Source organism: Topomyia yanbarensis, chromosome 2, assembly GCF_030247195.1.
Source record: "Topomyia yanbarensis strain Yona2022 chromosome 2, ASM3024719v1, whole genome shotgun sequence".
NCBI lineage: Eukaryota > Metazoa > Arthropoda > Insecta > Diptera > Culicidae > Topomyia > Topomyia yanbarensis.
The window spans coordinates 61,063,359-61,082,491 of NC_080671.1; the positions used below are offsets into that span (position 1 = coordinate 61,063,359).

Genomic DNA, 19,133 nt, shown 5'->3' on the forward strand with positions numbered 1-19,133 from the left:
TGATAGTTTCACCTACATGGGAGCGAATTATTTCGGCCCGATTCTGGTTTTGCTTGGACGACACTCGGAGAAAAGGTAATTACCGACTCTTGCGTAATGGCAATCCTAAATATCATGAGTAGGAGGGGAGTACTGACAGTCATCTATAGCGATCGCGGAACTAGCATCCAAGCTGCAAACAAGGTGATCAGTCAGACGATCAAGCAGCTCGATTTCGGAAAGCTGTCGCACCGAGTAGTGGATCTTCTATTTGTCGTACTCGATCCATTTATTAGTAGCGTGTGATCCGCAGCATGAGCTGAATTTAAGCAAGCTATAACCAGGTAGACTATCTACCGTCGAAGTGCATTAAAACGCGTTGATCGAGGTAGAAAACATTGTCAACTCGTGACCACTGACCGACACTCCCCTGAATATCGATGAATCACCTGTGTTAAACCTAACCTTTTCTGTAAGGAACAGTAAACAATCTGAAGTCGTGGGTTCACGTCGATGACAGTCCGGTACATAGAAGGAACTGTCGAACTCAATCACAGAACATGGGGAACTTATTCTGGAAGTAGTGGATCCGTGACATGATCACACGCAGAACCAAGTGGTTTACTCCAGCAAAACCTATTGCTGTCGGCGACATTGTAGTAATCGTCGACCCAAAGTTTGACCGAAATTGCTGGCCTAAGGGTTATTACAACGCAACAGGCTTCCAACGTACGTGCACGGCGCGCCAGTGTACAGACAGCAACCGGTGGAATCAACAAGTGGCCTGCAGTATCTTTAGCTGCGTTCGATGTATGCGCTGTAGACAATACGCTGACAGCTAACCCATCGCGCATTCTGCAGGGGGGTTTACTTCGCCCCATCATCAATCACACCCAGCCCCCTGCTAGGTAGCCATTTTGTCCTAACCAAGATCTGCCTTTGTTAAAATCAAAACAACCCAATGCTATTGCACGGGCGACGTGGGCCTAGATGCAGCTAGGCCCATCATATGTTGACTACTGTCAAAGTCGGTATGTCTCCATAGCGGATGACAAGAGTGACACCCTCCTGATCACACCTAATTAGGTACACTCGATTTCGATGTTGCTGCGTTAGTTAATGCCCCGCCCAACCCGTTCAGGGGATCGGTAGCAGTAGAAAGGGCACTGATAGAATATATCCGTAAATCGCTAGGAATTAATTTCGCACATACAATTTTCATAAAATATACGAATTTTTCGTACATATGATGAATCGTTCGTAGTTCTATTGAAACACTTATTTTTCATTACGAGTTTTTCGTGAAAACCACGAAACGACTTTCGTTGGCTTATTACGAAACAGCTTCATTCGGCAAACGAACTGTTCGCTGCTATATACGAATATCTTTATAATATTTACGAGCACCATTCGTCAAACCATTAACGTCAAAAGAGCTTCAATAGAGGTAGAATATGGAGTCATTGTTGCTATACGTCGGCTAATTGTTGATCATCACGGCGGTCTTGGTCTGAATATGTAGTAGCCGTATCCGTGTCCGCCGGTTTCAGGAAAATTTCCTGAAGCTCTTTCGCTTCCAGAATCTGGAGCAGTACGGATTCAGTTGAGCCGAACTGCTCGTTGGGTTTGTATGAATAAGTTTGAGTTTTTCTCTGCCTGAGCAATGTCAAAATAATATGCTATTAAATACGAAAATTTCTCTTAGATGAACGAAATGAATTCGTGCGACCAACGAGATTGTTCGTAATATACACAAATGTTTATTAAAATAAACAAAACATTTCGTTTCATTCACGAAAAATAATGTCGTTTTGCGTTGCGTTGCGTTGAGTAAGCACGGTATACTTCGTAGATTGCAGACTGATGACTCTCATTTCCAGCCAGACTACTTGAGGAGCATTGTTTGGGAATAACAATCGATCCAGTCCAAGCGAGAATTTCGCCTGAGAGCCACCATTGCGGGCCACGACCATCTTTACCGTAACTTGGGATGAGAAAGGAAGTGTTGATGTGGTACTTACTTAACGGAAGGCCCCGACTCAGTGACACTCCCATAAGTACCACGGATTGGGTAGTGGGTGGGTTGTTAGTCAGGATTCGCTTCAAGCAAGCGATGCGACTGAGAATATACTTTCGTGCATAAGATGTTTGAATAGTTTATTGACTGAAGGATACGTAAATGTTCTAGGCGTTTAAACTCTGGGTAATCGTCTATCGAAATTGTTTCATCGAAAACAACTTGAACTCCGAACAGCCGGCTGTCGGGAGTGTTGTCGACAATGTAGCAAGGCAGCCATTTCGGGCCTCTTATAATCATCTTATTCATAAACGATCTCCGCGAGCGAATTCAGTCTGGAAACCTGTTATATGCCGATAACCTGAAGATTTTCCGAAAAATAGAATCTCCTCTAGATTACGTAGTTCTGCAAGCTGATATTGACTTAGTTTAAGACTCAACGAAATGGATTTGAACACAAATAAGTGCAAAGTGATTAGCTTTAGTCGACGTCGCTTGATTTCTCGTTCCGACTATAAAGTAGATAGCTGCAGCCTAGAAAGGGTGTTGTCAATTAAAGACCTGGGAGTTTTATTTGGCTGCAAACCAAAATTCAGCGACCATTTTTTCACCATACCTGCCAAAGCCTTTGCGACTCTCGGTTTCTTACGAAAAAACGCTTCAGATTTCGGTGATCCGTATGCACTAAAAATGTGTCTAAAAGGACTACGCCACTTGAATCGTAATGTTCCTATTCGTGCGAGTGTTTCAGGTGATTCTAGGAATTCAGTAAGCACACTCTTATTATCATTATTTAGCTGTGAGGTGCCGCTTAGATTTGTCAACATATAGTTCGTAGAATTCAACAAACTCGAACTGCAAATGTTCTTCAACGTGTATTTCCTAAGTCTCCTCTTTGGTCATATTCTGGTCTTCAATGAAATGTTCCTCAATCGTTTGATTTTCGACATCCATTAGTTTGAGCATATTTAAATAATTTGACCAAAAAGAGCAGTCGACCTACCGTTACGAATGTTTTCACTCAATAACCAAATAGCTGTCAGGAAAGAAAATCCTAGGGTGCCCGAAATATATCGATATAATTTTTTTAAGACATTGTGGACACCATTTATTTAAGACTTTGTAGATAAAACATTGCGAAGAAACCTTATCAAACACGTTGCATGCATAATACCAAATCAGACAAACTGATTAAATCAATAAAAAACCTGTTTTAATCCACTTAGAGGTGCAATTGTGCCTTTCTCATTTCTACAAACTATGATTTAATAGCTGGTTCGTACAATTTAACATTATGGAAATGTCTTTCATTCTTATTACACTTGGTAAGTATATATAAGAGAACCTTTTTGCATTCATCGCGGTATCGGTTTGAATCGGAGTTTTCTATGTGATCGCCCTCCACAACCCGTAACTCCGGAGCCGGAAGTCGGATGGAGATGGAATTTAATATCAGTTTCCGGGGACGCAACACCTTTCATTTGAGACTAAGTTGATCAAATCGGTCCAGCCATTTTCGTGAAACCAATATAACCGATATTCATTCACGAAAAATAATGTCGTTTTCATCGAAAACATTCGTGCAATGTACACTAAATAAGTAAAATTTACGAAAACTTTCGTTCATCAAGCGGTCATTTCTTCATACCACAATTAAATCGATTTTGCCAGATCTGTTCTTTTAATAAAAAAAATCGGAGCTGTCAAACATCGATCCCAAAAGATCGACTGAAAACAATAAGAGGCTAATAAATACGAAAACTTTTCTAAGATAAACGAAATGGATTCGTGCGACCAACGAAATAGTTCGTAATATACACGAATGTTTATTAAAATAAACAAAACATTTTGTTTCATCCACGAAAAATAATGTCGTTATCAACGATATCATTCGTCCAATGTATATTAAATGTGTAAAATTTACGAAATCTTTCGTTCACCTAGCGGCTATTCTTGATCATGAAATGAACGAAACCTACTATTTACAATGTACGAAAATACTTCGTTGCAGAAAACGACGAATAAATTCGTGCATTGCATGATCGATTTCATTATTATTACGAATTTATATTATCAGTGAAGTGAAATAGTTTCATTGTATAACTTATGTTTGTGCATAAAAACTGTAAAATTAAAAATGTAGATATACATAAACAATGCGACGATAGTTTGGTAAATCAAGAATGAGCAGGTTTTTTATAAACGTAAATTTAAAAATATAGGAATATTGTCTTCGTTCAGTTCACTAAATCGTGACTTGAACTAATGAATTTATCAACAGATTTTTTTCTGTGTGTTCTATTTACCTACCATTAATTTTCACTTCTCTTTTTCTTTTCATCAACCAAATAATGAGACGACATGGAAAGACAAATCTAGACCTTTTATTCAAAACGTCATATCTACAATGAGTGACTCTCTTTGTTTACTTTCTCTTCTGTTAATAATTCGGTCGCTTTAACATTTAACCTTCAACTTTTTGCATAATATGCTAGTCAAAACCACCGTCTTTCGATCTGTACGGCAAAATAAGTGAAAAATGCTATAGTGACGCCGTACAAATCGAAAGAGAAAGTAAACAAAGAGAGTCACTCATTGCAGATATGTCTTTTTGAAAAAACGCTCATGAAATCTCTGAGAAACGTAAGAACGTTTCGGTTGAGCTAATCGATTCTGACTACTGGTTCCTGATTGTAGGCATTTCTATTCGCTCTTTGAAATTCTTTTCTACTTTAATAACTAAAGAGCTTTGGATCAGATTAAAACACAGTATTTGAATCGCTTCATATAATCTTTATTGGTTTAGCACAATTCAGCGTGTTATACCAAATGCTGTGTTCTGTTTTATAATTTCCACAACTTTATCATTACGATAATTACCTTTATTAGTAATAATTATATACCAAAGCATGCTTCCAACTGTGGAACTCTGGATCTTCCAGCTGAACTTTTCAGAGCATCGGTGAATTGTTGATTGCAGTGTACTTGCGAACGATATCCCGAATTTGCTGTATCTGGCCCGGACTCATGGTAGAGCTCGGGTTCAACTCGCGCAGTACATTTCTTGTCAATTCCTCCGAGCTTATGTCATTACTGAAGCTGGAGGAAAACAGTTTGGCGTCTTCCTGGAAGAGCTGCGGAGAAAAGTTTTCATTTAGTCATCCCGTTGAAATATCTTTTAAGCTGCATAATTTCTACTTGAATCAGCTCGTCCTTGTTGTGGCGCTGGACTAGCTCGTCATCGAAGGCGCGAACATCTCGGAGTGGGACACATTCTTCGGGCGAGGGATGGAAAATAGTAAAAGAAGGAAATATTTTCCCATCTAGAGATAGAGTATTATGTTTGCTTCTGGAAACTTACCAACCGTTACGAGTGGGATGAGAAGGACCAACGTTGCTACTACTAGGAGTACTGAATGCAGGGCTCTTGTAGAAATTTCCATTCTAACTGAACGAGTGAACGACGGACAAACAACTATTCCAGAGCTGATGCTATTCCGTATTGATGAACTTCTGGGGTTAGTCGAATAATTTTAATGATCTTAGATTAACAAGTAATATTTTGCCCGGTGGATTTTTTTGTTGTAAAACAATGAACTCGAACGAGATAACGAAAGAAAGAGTAAATTTCCTGGAACTAAAGCCAAAATGCAACCATCTCGTGGAAATAGGTCATCAAAGCGAAATGAATTATTAGTCTATTTTTTCTTACACGTTGTTGTTTTTTATTCACTCAGATAGTCCTGCTAGGTTTTCTTATCGGGTGGCATATTACGTCTTCGCAAATGCAACGCAATCTAAGAACTGATAATGAATATTAAATATTACTAGTTGAAGATGAATGTGAGGTGCTCTGCATGTACGCAGTCGGCAGCATAATTATAAAATTTGTTCAGTCACTTTAATGGCAGAGTGTGACGAGCATGTATTCTAAATTACGTTGTTAGATTCTACAGTCGATTTGGTTGGCTTTACCGACAGTATTTTGTGCAAAAAGAATTCGGAAGAGTTGGACTCGTTCGAGCTTGAGTTGGAATCGTTGATGATAATCCTATAGTTTGGATCAAGCTGCTTCACAATCACATTAGTTGTCTCTTCGCTGGAAGCACTGTTGGATTCGGAGGAGAAACGAGCCTTTCGGTTGAGTTTCTGAAATTGAAATTGCTGATTATTATTATGTCTTTCGGTGATCGGTTTCGAAATACCTGAATCACGGTGCCTCGAATGCTACGCGCATTGCTTTCCTGGAAGGCAGCTGCAAGGTCACGGTTGATTTGTTCCAACGGGGTATTACCGACGCGAATGTAGACGGGGACATGGCCGTCCTTTTTCGGTAGGTCCTGATATTTCAATGGTTTGGTCTCTGGAATCATAGAACGAGAACTATAACATGCTAGATACACGTTTATTTGAAATGCAAGTAAAAATAGAGCATATAAGTACGGCTCTTGTATGGCTTTATTAGTCTTTTGTTCAGTACAAAATTGTGTAACGTAATATTAGTAACATCGTATCGGGTAACTTTTTCGCTGGCTGCTCCGGTTACCGGTTAATTGGCAACCGCAGTCGGTTTCGCCACCGCGCGAATTTCATCGGAAGCCGAAATGGACGTCGATATGGAGGTCGAATTGCTTGAGGTATTATTCACGGGAGACTCATCCGCTTGCAGTTTCTGTGGAATACAAATTATTATCTAATGCAAACGATTCAATTGCTCATTAGTTCCGACCTGTGCTAGTTCGGCTCGGCTCACGCGTTTCATTGGTTCGTGGAAGGCAGCTGCTAGGGCAGGATTGATGTCGGACAGTGGTTCATCCCCATACCGGATGTATACCGGAATGTAGCCATCACGGTGCTCCAAGACCTGGTACCTTGGGGCGGCGACTGTAAAATAGGATTGTTTTGAAGGAAATTACGGTTCATTCCGTTCCGACTCTGTGCTTTGTATATGACCGTACCCTTGGTTTGGTGATTACGCTCAATTCCGGGCATGCAGAGTTATGTACAGGTGCTGGCATGCAGATTTGCTCGGGAAAGAGATTTCACACGGTGCTACACATGATATGATAAGTTGTGGAAGGAGTGATCGTGCATATAAAACAATGAAACATGCTATAGATAGTGCGAATGCGAGTTTATGAAAAATTGACAATGAATTTCATGCAGATGTCTTACATTATTATGTAAAAATTAACGGTCTACTCAAAGTCTCTCTAAACAAGGTCCTAGCATGCGTCAAAACTGTTAGTGGTAGTGAACAGAGACAGCTTATAAAACGTGGTATTGATGACGTAGACGCTACCATTCGCCCATAGAAACTGTCACACATACGAGCGCAGAGGCAGTTTTCGTTTTGACGCATGTTAGGACCTTCCTATATAAGGATTTTGCGGTCTTCCTTAAAAGTAAATGGAATACTGTCGCCTACTGAGTGACAGCGAATTCCACATATATTTCAAAATGGCTGCTATAATTATACTTCTAATTTGGGATATACTGATATGGTTTTAAGAGGAATTCGTTCAAATGATTACACACGTATTTTATACTTATTTGTTAGAACATGGATGTAAAGGGCGAACACGAAATTTTTGCGACACCGAAAATGTCATGCCAATTTTCTTATAATGTTTAAAATCGAACCAAAATTTTAGAGTAGTTTTATACATATATTTACTTCAAAAATCAAAAGAAAAGTTAATCGATGGAGCCTTGAGTGTAAAATTGAACGCATTTTCGCTTAATGCCCTCCATCAAAGTCTTTACAGTGTCATCCGGTACCAGTTTCTCAGTTTTTTTTCTATGTCCTTCTCGTCTTTGACTGTCTTCTTGCTTTTCCGAAGTTCCCGCTTCATCATTGCCCAGTACTGCTCCACCGGGCGCAGCTCCGGACAGTTTGGCGGATTCATGTCCTTTGGAACAAAATGGACAGAATTGGCCTCATACCACTCCAGGACACTTTTAGAATAGTGGCATGATGCCAAATCTGGCCAAAATAGCGGAGCTTCGTCGTGCTGCTGCAAGAACGGCAAAAGGCGCTTTTCGAGGCACTCAAATTTGTAGATCTCGCCATTTACTGTGCCCTTTGTCACGAAAGGCTCACTCCTCAGTCCGCAAGAGCAGATGGCCTGCCAAATGAGATATTTGGAGGCGAACTTCGACATTTTCTTCTTCTTAAATTTGTCGTCCACATAGAACTTGCTCTTGCCGGTGAAAAACTCCAACCCCGGAATTTGCTTAAAATCGGCTTTTATATACGTTTCATCGTCCATCACACAGCAGCCATATTTTGTCAGCATCTTCTCGTAGAGCTTCCTTGCCCGAATTTTAGCCGTCGATTGTTGCCGCTCATCGCGGTTTGGGAAGTTCTGTACTTTGTATGTATGCAGTCCAGCTCTCTTCTTTGCATTCTGGACGTAGCTCTGCGACATGCCGATCTTTTTAGCCAAATCACGGCTTGAGACGTTGGGATTTGCTTTAATCATCCGCTTCACCTTTCCCTCCGTCTTTTTGTTCTCCGGTCCCGGTTTTCTTCCAGCTCCTTTGCCGTGGTCCAACGTCAACCGCTCCTGGAACTGCTTCAACACTCTGGAGACGGTTGAATGGTGAATGTTCAACATTTTTCCCAACTGCCTGTGCGACAGGTCAGGAAATTCCAGGTGTTTGGAAAGAATTTGTTCTCTCGACTCGCGTTGGTTCACCTCCATTTTCGTTGAATCGAAAAACACGACTTCGAGTTTGACAGCATGTAAACAATACACATCAATGAGAAAGTGTGCAAAATTTGGTTGATTTTTACCCAATGGTAAAAAAGTTATGCCCTGTTGAATGTGTCGCAATAATTTCGTGTTTGCTCTTTATGTTCTCAATGTTTCGCTTTTGATGTGCAAAACTACATATATAAATAGTCTGATAATCATTATCCAAATTTAACAGATTAATTCTCCTCTTCCATTTTCGTTTTGTGATACTCGTTTGAATGTTATTTAAAGTTTTCCCAAAACGAAAGAATCACGTATACTTTTTTGTGTTTAATTTGTTTACTCGACATGGTTCGATGTGTTAAGTTAGGAGTCGTAGATTTTTCATATATTTATTATCAACATATATTAAAAAAATATGTATAAAAATTCGAATATTAGCGGGTAACCTATGGATCGCGTACACGTAATTTGATATTGCGTGTGGTGACCTCAAGCGATGGAGAAATATTCGCTTCTTCGCCTACTGTAGCACAGTGGAGCGCTATCTGAACCACCAGTGCTTTGGGTGTGTATTTTGTCGGTTCAGAGTCTTCGGTAAATTGTCTCGGGTAGAATTTAGTAACATTTTGAATAACTTGAACTTGGTTGGAAAGTTGTTTGTTTTCATATTGGCAAAGTATGTTCCGACTACATAACATCTAATAATATTTGTAACTAATAGTAACACATATTACTGAATAGTTATGAGTATTTAAAACTAGACCTTTCTCGCCAAAAACTATAATTTTCATGTTCTTTATACGTCTGTAAGAAAAAAAGCCCCAAGTAGCCCTAGTTTTGTCTCTTCACAGTTAATATTACAATCTTGACTAGTCGCGATCAAAATTTTAGCAGGCACTTTATCAGTTATTCGAATTCTGCAAAACATACTTTTTTCGATGTTTTTGATGAAATATACCGTAAAAATCGTAATAATATGGATAAATTATTGTTTGTGGCTTTATTACGGTTTATTCTCGAAGATTTGTTGCAATAAAATATTATTTAACAAAAATATTTGCATGAAAACATTGTAAAATTTAATTTTTGGGATCACTCCGTGAAAATGTAATATAGCACCATCTATAAAAGCAGCTTAAAACATACTTTCAAGTAATATGTCAGTACAAAGAACTTTGCAGAAGAAAGTTTTTTTTCTAGAACGTCTCTGTCGAAAAATAGAACTAATCTAGATCAGTTGCTACGATGTTGTCAAAATGAGGCTCAATTCTATCTAATATACTTCCCCAAAGACATCAAGATATATAGGAGAACTGGGGGTGAGACGGACATAGCATGGTTTTGTCAACATGAATTACTCTATGTTATTGTTCCATATGTTAGTTTTCGAGGGTTCAAGTAAATTTCTTTTATGAAAAAAAAAACTTGCCTGCCCCTATTTTTTAATATACGTATTTGTTTTTATGTAAAGTAGCGAGCATAGTCCTGGAGATGCAAGGTGATAGCTCTATTGTACATCCAACGAACCCTTTTAAAGAATGCCTGATCTTACACGTACATTCTGAGACTGCATTCAAGTATAATAATAAGCCCCACACGAATACATTAACGTAGCATTTGGATACGTGCAATATATTCACATTTCAAGAATTAAACTGCATTTTCGAATTTGCAATGCATTTAGTTTAAGCAAAATATTGTGATAAATTGTTTGTACGCGTCGGAAAAAACATAAAACGATCCCACCAACTCCTTCTCAATTAATTATTGATAATTCGGCGAATATCTCCTCAATCATCGATTAACCAAAGCGTTGAATCAGCCAGTCATATTCAGGTGGCGTTGCAGATGCCAAGCGGGAATAGCGGGCGTATGTCGGTGTTCTCCGATTTTGATGAAAATTTCAGCGTTTGTGTGGGATAGACTTCGGTCAAATATTAGATTCTTACTTTGACAGACAGTGTGTTAAAACGGGCATTGAAATCTTTTACTCTGATTCAACTAAATGAAATATAATTCTGTTTAGTTTTTCTGAAGGGCTTTGAATGGGGTGAAAGTAGGAGGTATAACTTTTCGATTTGTAATCGATACATTGAAAAATATTTAAATTTTGCCTTAAAAATTACAATTTTAAAATGCGTTATGGCTCTGTGCAAGAAGCTAATTGAATATAGATTTGTATGGATGAATTTTAGAATAAACTTTGGCTATAAGCTAGTTGTAATAACTTTTTGGGGTATCCTGAACATGGTAGTGAATTAGTTTTTTTTAGTTCGTTTATTTGACACGGCTCAATGCGTTAGCTTAGAGGAGCCATGGTCTTTTATTTATTTACAATATGTAAAAAATAAAAATTACGATACATTTTATTTTGAGCCTGTAAGATCCCGTGCGCGCAACTTGCTATTGCGAGCGGAGATCTTTTTTCGCGTCGGGAAGATGTTCCTTCTCTCGCCAATTTCGGGGTTATCCTTGTCTCTTTCGTTATCGTTTACGCCCGTATCAGCATCCTGATTACTGCCTTGATACTCGCGAACAGATGTTCTTCCTGGCTTCTTACCCTTGCGGGTCACGAATGTGAACACACCATCCTTGGTGGTAGTTCTTTCACTGGTGGTATTAGTTGTTAAGTTTGAAGTACTTGACGCAGCTTTTACAGTTGACATTATTGCCTGAACAGCAGCCTCAAATTTGGCAACCGTTTGCGGTTCAGTTGAAGATATTGGAGCCTGGGTGTTGGCATTTCTTTCTGCAGGTGAGCTTTCCTCAGCGGTTTCTGGGCAGGGTTGTCCGTAGTGTGCCGTTTGTTCACAGAACTAGCACGTATTCGTTTGTCCTTGATATGAACAAAGAGTTCGCTGTGTAATGGTATCATTCCCTTCTGTTTTGTACTGCAGGGTAAGGTAGGTGGGAATGCGTTGGTTTACCCGCATTTTCACCACAAAGACACCATTTGAAATACCTGGGAAGTAGTTTCTCCATGTGTCCTCCGTAATTCCACTGCTCCGAAATTCGACATGAATTTTTTAATTGCCACTTTGCAAGTAAGTGGAGATAAATCATGTAATTTAACTTCAATATTTCCATTATCCATGTATATAGGGATCTTGATTTCAACGTTGACACAAACAAGCACGTGTTTCAAGTTGTTTTGCGAAATAAATCTTTTCGCCTGGGCGAATTTGTTGAAGGTTATCAGCACCGCATGCCTGACGTGTTCAAGTTGTATGGAGGTGACTTCCGAAAACCGAAGCTGCATTTTCACCTTCAGCAGATGTTCCACATCACGAATACTTGATCTTACGCGAAAAGATCTGAAGTCAATCGCCACTGTGTTAGGCCGAATAATGACGCTTTGTTGATGAGACTCAGTCATCTTGAAAAATCACACAAGAATACAAATAACGGTATCCTTTGTTCTTCAAACAATGCACACAAGTAACTGTTTTTTTCGTTCGCTTTTCACTGGCTCGGACAGAAGCAGGAGCGCACTGAGTATCGTGACCGCTTCTTTGATGGTTGAAAATAGACTGTTTTTTTCAAAAACTTCATATGTATTTTCAAAGTATATTTTCACTCGGGGTTTCTTTCTAACCCACTTTTGTTTCTAAATTAGTGCTATTTTCCTTTGCGTCGAAAAGTAAAACACAATTGTTTAAGCAATCTTTGGTTCCATGATACTAGTGTTTTCTTATTACTTGCTAGAAGATGAACCAGCACCGGCTGAAAATCTCCTTAAAGCATTAGCATTAAATAATATCCATTCATGTACAAAGTTGTTAAATTTTTGTGATAACGAATTATGGTGCCTTTATCCTACATCTGTTATAAATTGTTAGTAGGTTTAGCCAATTTCATCAGATTTCGAATCCATTTTTCAAGGAGGAAATAACAAATTTTCTTCATGAAAGATTTCCAGCGGCAAGTACGAACAAAAATACACTCTCGTTCCTTTGCAATCTTGCATCAGTTAAAATGATGTACCCAGTGCGAATCTAGGTTGAGAGAAATTGATAAGATGAAGTTCTTAGGTTTATTTGGTGGAAAACATTCCTGTTCGCACGTAAGAGTTTATAAGATGCCTCCCTTCCGCTCCGATGAATGGCACACATTCCTGTGGTAGTACCGGAAAATCTCATTACCCGTGCAGCTAGTACTCTAGAGGATTGTCTATCTTGAGTGGACGTACGTCTTGCGGAAAGTGGACGACAAGTAGTTCCACTTTTTGGGATTATTATATGGTATACGAAACCGAACTGAAAGGTTGATGGGACCTCTGTGTAAAGGGACTCATGCAATCAAATGAGAATGAATAAACATTTTCAAAGATAATTTGAAAATACACCTCAACTCTATTACGTTGAGATGAAGGTCGTATTCCAGTTGGGAGCGTACGATTCCCAGATGGAAACGAAGAACAGGACAACTTATTGACGTGGTCCAATCTTACCACTAAATAAAGCCTGTGTGAAACCATCCCCTGGCCCTTTCTACATGTCTTCGTGAATAACAATGTCAGTATGATTCGCTTGACTGCGCTTCACGCTACCTACAGTTCTGGGAAAGGAATATGCGCGAACTCACATTCAGCCGAGACGTATAAAAACTGAGACTGGGTTTTGATGATGACGTACACCTGATGAGTTTCATGAATTTTAGATGTGATTATATCTAATTTTATTACTTCCTCGTCCCGTCGACATCATCTGTCTAGCATGAAATGGTTGTACCTACCGGCTGCAGTGTTGTGTCACCGCGGAGCGACACCCCCGGCACCAAATGATGAGTGTTCGGATCGGTTTCAAGGGAGCGACGCTTCATAGCGGATAATACTCAGAACGTTAGATTGTTTTGTATGCTCATTGGAATTCGCCTAATGGTAATAGGATAATTCTTTTGGCACGTTGCCGTTGCTCCCGTCGTATAAATTTTCTTGCTACGAATATGCATTGGTAATATACATTATTACTGTGTGGTTACAAAAATGTATGAATTTATCTATTTGAAAGCTTGAGAACGAACCACAGATATATTGATTTGTAGCAATCCTTTCGATGAGTTGGCAAATCTTTGCTACTTTCATATTCTCAGGCACGATGAGCAAGCAAGGCAACCGCCGAACGTTTTGGGAGTCGAGCAAATATTCTGAGAAATCAGACAGGCTTAATTGCCAACAACAACGATTATTCAGGCAACAGTCAATCACACAACTATTTCGCCTAAATTACAAATATGATGAAGCTGACCGGTTGACTTATGCTGGGGGCAGACGGGCACAACACTGACTGATGTTTCCTGAATGAATCAGAGGGTGCTTCTTTTCGATGAACCAGCCCGACCTGCACTGTTGTATCGTGCAATTAGTTTGGCATGATTGCGAAGAGATATGCACGGAGGAATTCACGTTCCAACCTTGGACCATAGCTAATTTTCGCAAATGGCTTTGACCTACGATGATGCCATGGCTTCATGTAGTCATTCTGGACCCCCGGCATGATTGGGCAGATACGGTGCTGATTGCTGCTCTTGGCGTAGTTCGAGTGTTAGTTTCGAGAGGTTTTAGTCTTCTGGTAATAAGATGTATTGGAGTATCAAATTACTGGTATTGTGATCGGATTGATTGATGAATTGAAACTGGCATAAACTTTCAGGGGCAAGATCTACAACCGAAGAAGATGAACCTCCCAACCTCCCCGCTCAAAATTCATAATAACTAAACTTAATTAATTCAATAATCTCTTGAGTAAAGAAACCTAAATGTTCACATATTTAAGGACGATTTAAGTGTTGGAATGAATGAAACTATTAGTTTTTTTTATAAATTTTTCGAACTGTACTGAACTGAATTGTTTTGCATTTCAGAATACACCTTTAATTTGTAAATTGTTCATTTTGGTTCATTTTGTAACACTTGCATTTTGGTGTACCCATTTTTCAAAGCGTAATCATTAATTGAAATATTGCATATTTTTCTTGTTTTGAAATATTTTGCAAAGCCTTATTGCGATTACAAGGGAAAATGTTGGTTAAAATATATCATTAATTAAATTCTCCTATTTAATGTTCTATAGCTAAGTTATGTTCATATTTCCTTAGGGGGCGCGTTTTATCCCTTTTTTTCTTAAATATTAATACGCTCAAACCTTAACCAAGCAGGTTTCTTAGAGTGGAATTTTCGCAAAAAACCCTACAATTGTCATGTATGATAATTTTTGTGATCATTTTTGGCATTTTGGTTTTTGTGTCAATTGATAAATGGGATACGCAACTCATCATGTCACCGTGGCCGACACATCCGGGTTTACCGAATTATTCCGGAAGTTTTTTTGAATTTAAGGTTACTCGATCTTAAGCCGCCATTGTCCAGTATCTTTAAACGCCCGTCGAACCTGTTCTAGGTTCTTGTCTTTTTATTGTATTTTATTGTAGATCAAGGTTTAGAAGTTTGACCTCCAGTAGAAATATGAATCTATTCAAATAGGCATTTTTAAAATTATTCTTCCGTGGGGCGTAATGAAAGGATAGAGCCGCGCGGAATATGATAGAGGTCTATTCATCTATAGACAATATGATCTTAGCAATATGTACGAAGTCGCTCGCGATCAATTTCCGAGAATTCGAAACGAACAATTTGAACTCCGAACAGCCGGCCATCGGGAGTAATGCTTCTTATTAACACTTCAATAATCATTTTCAAAGTTTGCAGTACAAAGAAAGCGTACAAATGTATAAAAGATTTCCCAAATTAATGTGAAAGACTTCACTGCGAAATGTTAATGACAAGTTGGTATCTCCACTCTCCCTATCAGACACGTCCCCATAATTTGGTTAAATACCAATTGCCAACGACATGTTTATTATGCGTAACAAATATAATAAACACTACGACAGGGGATCTCTCGGTGATCCAGAAGAAGAATGGATAGGAGAACAGCAATACTAGCAAATACCGACTACCATATGAGCGGTGCAAATTCGAACGAGTGACGTAGAGTACTGCACTGGATAATTTTGAAAAAAGGACCAGGAGTGCGATTTTACGAAGTTTTAGCTTCCAATGGCCCTACATTTTCTGACAAAGTGAAATTCTGTAATGTTGAGATTTTTATCACTGTTTAGGAAAGCAAAAGTATCATAATGGTCTTCATGGGACCTCAAGAAGTCACTTTTGGAGGTATTCGTAAATGTAGATTTGTCGGTAGACGGTTCCAGATTTAATCAAAAAACACCTAATTTAACAAATCTACAGATCGCTTACAACATAAAAAACTTTTTGTGCAATTCGACAGCTCCATCTTAGGCCAATTCAATAAATTTCCTACATGAAAGTTTCCTTTTTCTAAAAACGGTTTTTAAACCAAAGCTTTGGAAGTTAAACCTTAGCGTGGAAGTGCCGGTATATTAATATATTCTGTTACATAGTCTAGAATTAGATTTCGTCCTTTACGGCTAATATACAACCGCCAGAAGAAACTTAAAACGTTGGTACACAATCGAGAATGGCGAATCAGAAAAAGTGAGTATAGGTCAGTGATTCACTAAATACAGAATGGAAAGAGGGTAATATGGAAAACCTTAAGGTCCGTCCAGGTTAAGTCTTCGGTACGGAGCAATATCTCGACCTAGGAACTCCTAGCATGTTGTTAGTCGCCTCTTTCGACATGGGAGCAGTTCCCAGAGGTTCTATTCTTGGCTGAAATAGTGCAAAGAGATTTTAGCCCGCCGGACACCACACGGCTTTGCATAAAATGAAAACAGTAAAAGAAATTAAATGAATGAAATAAATAGAATGCATGAAATGAATACTGATCAGAATTAAGCCAAAGAATGAATCGAATAAAATAGATGAAATGAATAAAATAAACAAATCAATAAATTTATATTGAATGAAAAAATGATTAAAAAGATGATGATTTAAATAAAGCAAATGAATTGAACGAATCGGACGAACTTGAGAACCATTAAAATTCAGAAACGTTTGTGAAAGTTCCAATATTTGAAGAATGGTTACTTAGTAGACAATGCACTACATGTTTCCATTCTTTTCAATTTTCACCTTTTCGTTTTCGTTTTCTTTTTTTCGATGGTGTCGTTCAAGATTATCTGGTATTTCTACTGAATGGATGAGGTTTAATTCGTTATCAGGAAACTGGAACGTTTTCATTCTTTTGGAGTTCAAATATGTCTTTTTGGTCACAGATTTATGAAAAAATCTTTATTTGGAGTTAAATAGCAAATGTCGGAGGGGTTATATACAAAGTTGGAACTCAAGAAATCGAAGAAAAATTATTGAGTATTCGGAAATTACGTAGTTTTGAACTCATCTTTGTGAAATTTCATCCAGATCGAAGCACTATATTTTAAATTACAGCTGTTTGCAACGCGCTGGTTCTTCCACAAATGAAGTTAACACAAGACTTTATACGCAATTATCTCGGAAGAGTTTTGAAAAGTATCGTTGCGGTGAATGTGATATCTCAAAAATTGTTTTACTTTTCAACAACAATCGATTAGCTAGAGAGTACTGAGTAGGTAAAGTTATGAAAATTTAGAACCATAGTACTCAAGTGAGAGCAAGCATGTGAAATATACAGATCGGAAAACTCGAAGTGATAGGGTCATTGGACACAGGCTTAAAATCTTAGGGACTAATCTTTTGTGTTTTGCTGGCAGGAGTCGAGCATGGGCAGCATTACTATGAATCGTTCACGTCTACCAACATGTTTCCCGGCAAAGGCAGACTTGTCCCTTTTTACGGTGTGAACCGACTTGAGTTCTATGGCTCTAAATTTCCATACTCAGTAATCCCTAGCTAATTGAATGTCGTTGAAAAGTAAACAAGAAATTGAGACTTAGTCGAAATAAAAAAAGAAACAATATCTCAAAAACTATTCATCCGATTTTCATATTTGTTTAGTTGTTTGTATTTACCTTCTCGTGTATTTTAACGGTTTCTTTTTAATCAAAAATTCTTCGATCCTTTGCAATGCATTTTTGTTTAAAATTTGGAGCACCACAAAACTCAATTTTTGGTCAACATGTTTTTTGTAGGAAAAAAAATCGTCGCAGAAAATTTTCAAAGTTTGTGCGAATTTGTGTGAAATGTAAAACGGTCTTTTCTTTGAGTGCAACGAAAATTCGAATCGAATGTCTCAATTATCGCATTACAATTTGAGTCAATGCATCAAACTAAGATTGCAGATGCTGCTCTAACCAACTACTTCAAGTTAGTAGGGTGATGATAGAAAGTTTATTACCCTAGATAATGTCATGTAGGTGCTAATTTTTAACTAGAGGTTTTGAATTCAAAAAGACAGATAATCTCTGTGATGGCACACGCATAAAGGCTCACTACTAGGAGGCAGGGTTTGAAAAGTGAAGCAATGGATATGAGCGCCATCACGCCCGTATCTATGTCTCTTGCGAAAGCCGACACCGGGCGGGCTTCTTCATTAGTTCAGTAGTTAATGAAGCTATGGCGAGAAATCCATCTCTCGTATTTTTTGCCATAGAGCTAAAAACCAAAGTTTTTGTGATTGCTTGCTAGAATCGGTCAACAAACCATTGAGATATAGCCTTTTGAAGTAAACATTCTAACTTTTATCCATTTTTTTTAAATTTACACATTATATTTAACGTTTGGTAGACAACCCTATTTTCATATTTTTCAGTGCACCATATAAATAACACCTTTTGTACATTATATTTATGTAATTAAATGGTAAGGTTTTCCTTTGAAAACCGCGACACGTATAAACGATTTAAATAGTCAATGAAGTCTGGTAAAAAACCCACCTATGACCGCATATCACATCCAAACCGTTATAACTTTCGATTCCGTCAATTAAATATTTTCAAACTTGCAGAGGAGTTGATTACTATATCTTTCGAATGCCATGTACTAAATAAGTAGGCAAATATTTTATAAAACGTATCATAAAACTTCAAATCGCCATATCTCTGGAATCTCTCGATGGTTCATTTTGAAATTCACTGAGAAGATGCTTGAATACTGTATCTTTCGAATACCGTATGCCAAATTTATGGTCATTTTTTGTTAATAACGGTTTTAGGAACACCGTGAATAACTAGTTCGAAATGTATTGGTAAGCCCTTTCCAAAAGTAAAATATCCACACGTATATTTTCAGGAGTACATGCGGATACAAGTCGAAATAAAAAAAGAAATTTAATTGACGAATATTATACTTGTGAAAGTTTAGTCGCATGAAACGTTAATAAATTTATTTTCGCTCTGCACAGATTGCATATTTTTAAAATGGACAGATCAGTACCTTTCCAACTGTAAGGCTGTTATGTCGATTGGATGTTCATACGAAATATTTACAAATAACTACAAAGAGTATCCAAAACAGGTTTTTCAAAAGAATTTCGAGACAATGGACATTTTTTCATGTTCAACTTCTCAAAATT

At 38.1% G+C, this 19,133-nt stretch overlaps 2 protein-coding genes across 2 annotated transcripts in view; both read right to left on the reverse strand.

The window, feature by feature from the left end:
• Positions 1-4,768: 4,768 nt before the first annotated feature.
• On the reverse strand, positions 4,769-5,540 carry LOC131686208 (uncharacterized). Its single transcript, XM_058970451.1, has 3 exons — positions 5,358-5,540; positions 5,195-5,271; positions 4,769-5,130 (listed from the first exon to the last, which is right to left on the reverse strand). The coding sequence occupies exons 1-3, from the start codon at positions 5,437-5,439 to the stop codon at positions 4,948-4,950; spliced, it is 342 nt and encodes a 113-aa protein (XP_058826434.1). The 5' UTR covers positions 5,440-5,540; the 3' UTR covers positions 4,769-4,947.
• An 896-nt stretch (positions 5,541-6,436) lies between these two features.
• The window catches only part of LOC131686209 (uncharacterized), a 43,387-nt gene continuing 30,690 nt past the window's right edge, over positions 6,437-19,133 (reverse strand). Inside the window, exons 2-3 of the mRNA XM_058970452.1 lie at positions 6,726-6,880; positions 6,437-6,668 (exon numbers count right to left, since the gene is read on the reverse strand). Of these exons, the coding sequence (XP_058826435.1) occupies positions 6,546-6,668; positions 6,726-6,880 (278 nt within the window). The 3' untranslated portion in view covers positions 6,437-6,545. The remainder of the gene's footprint in view (positions 6,669-6,725; positions 6,881-19,133) is intronic.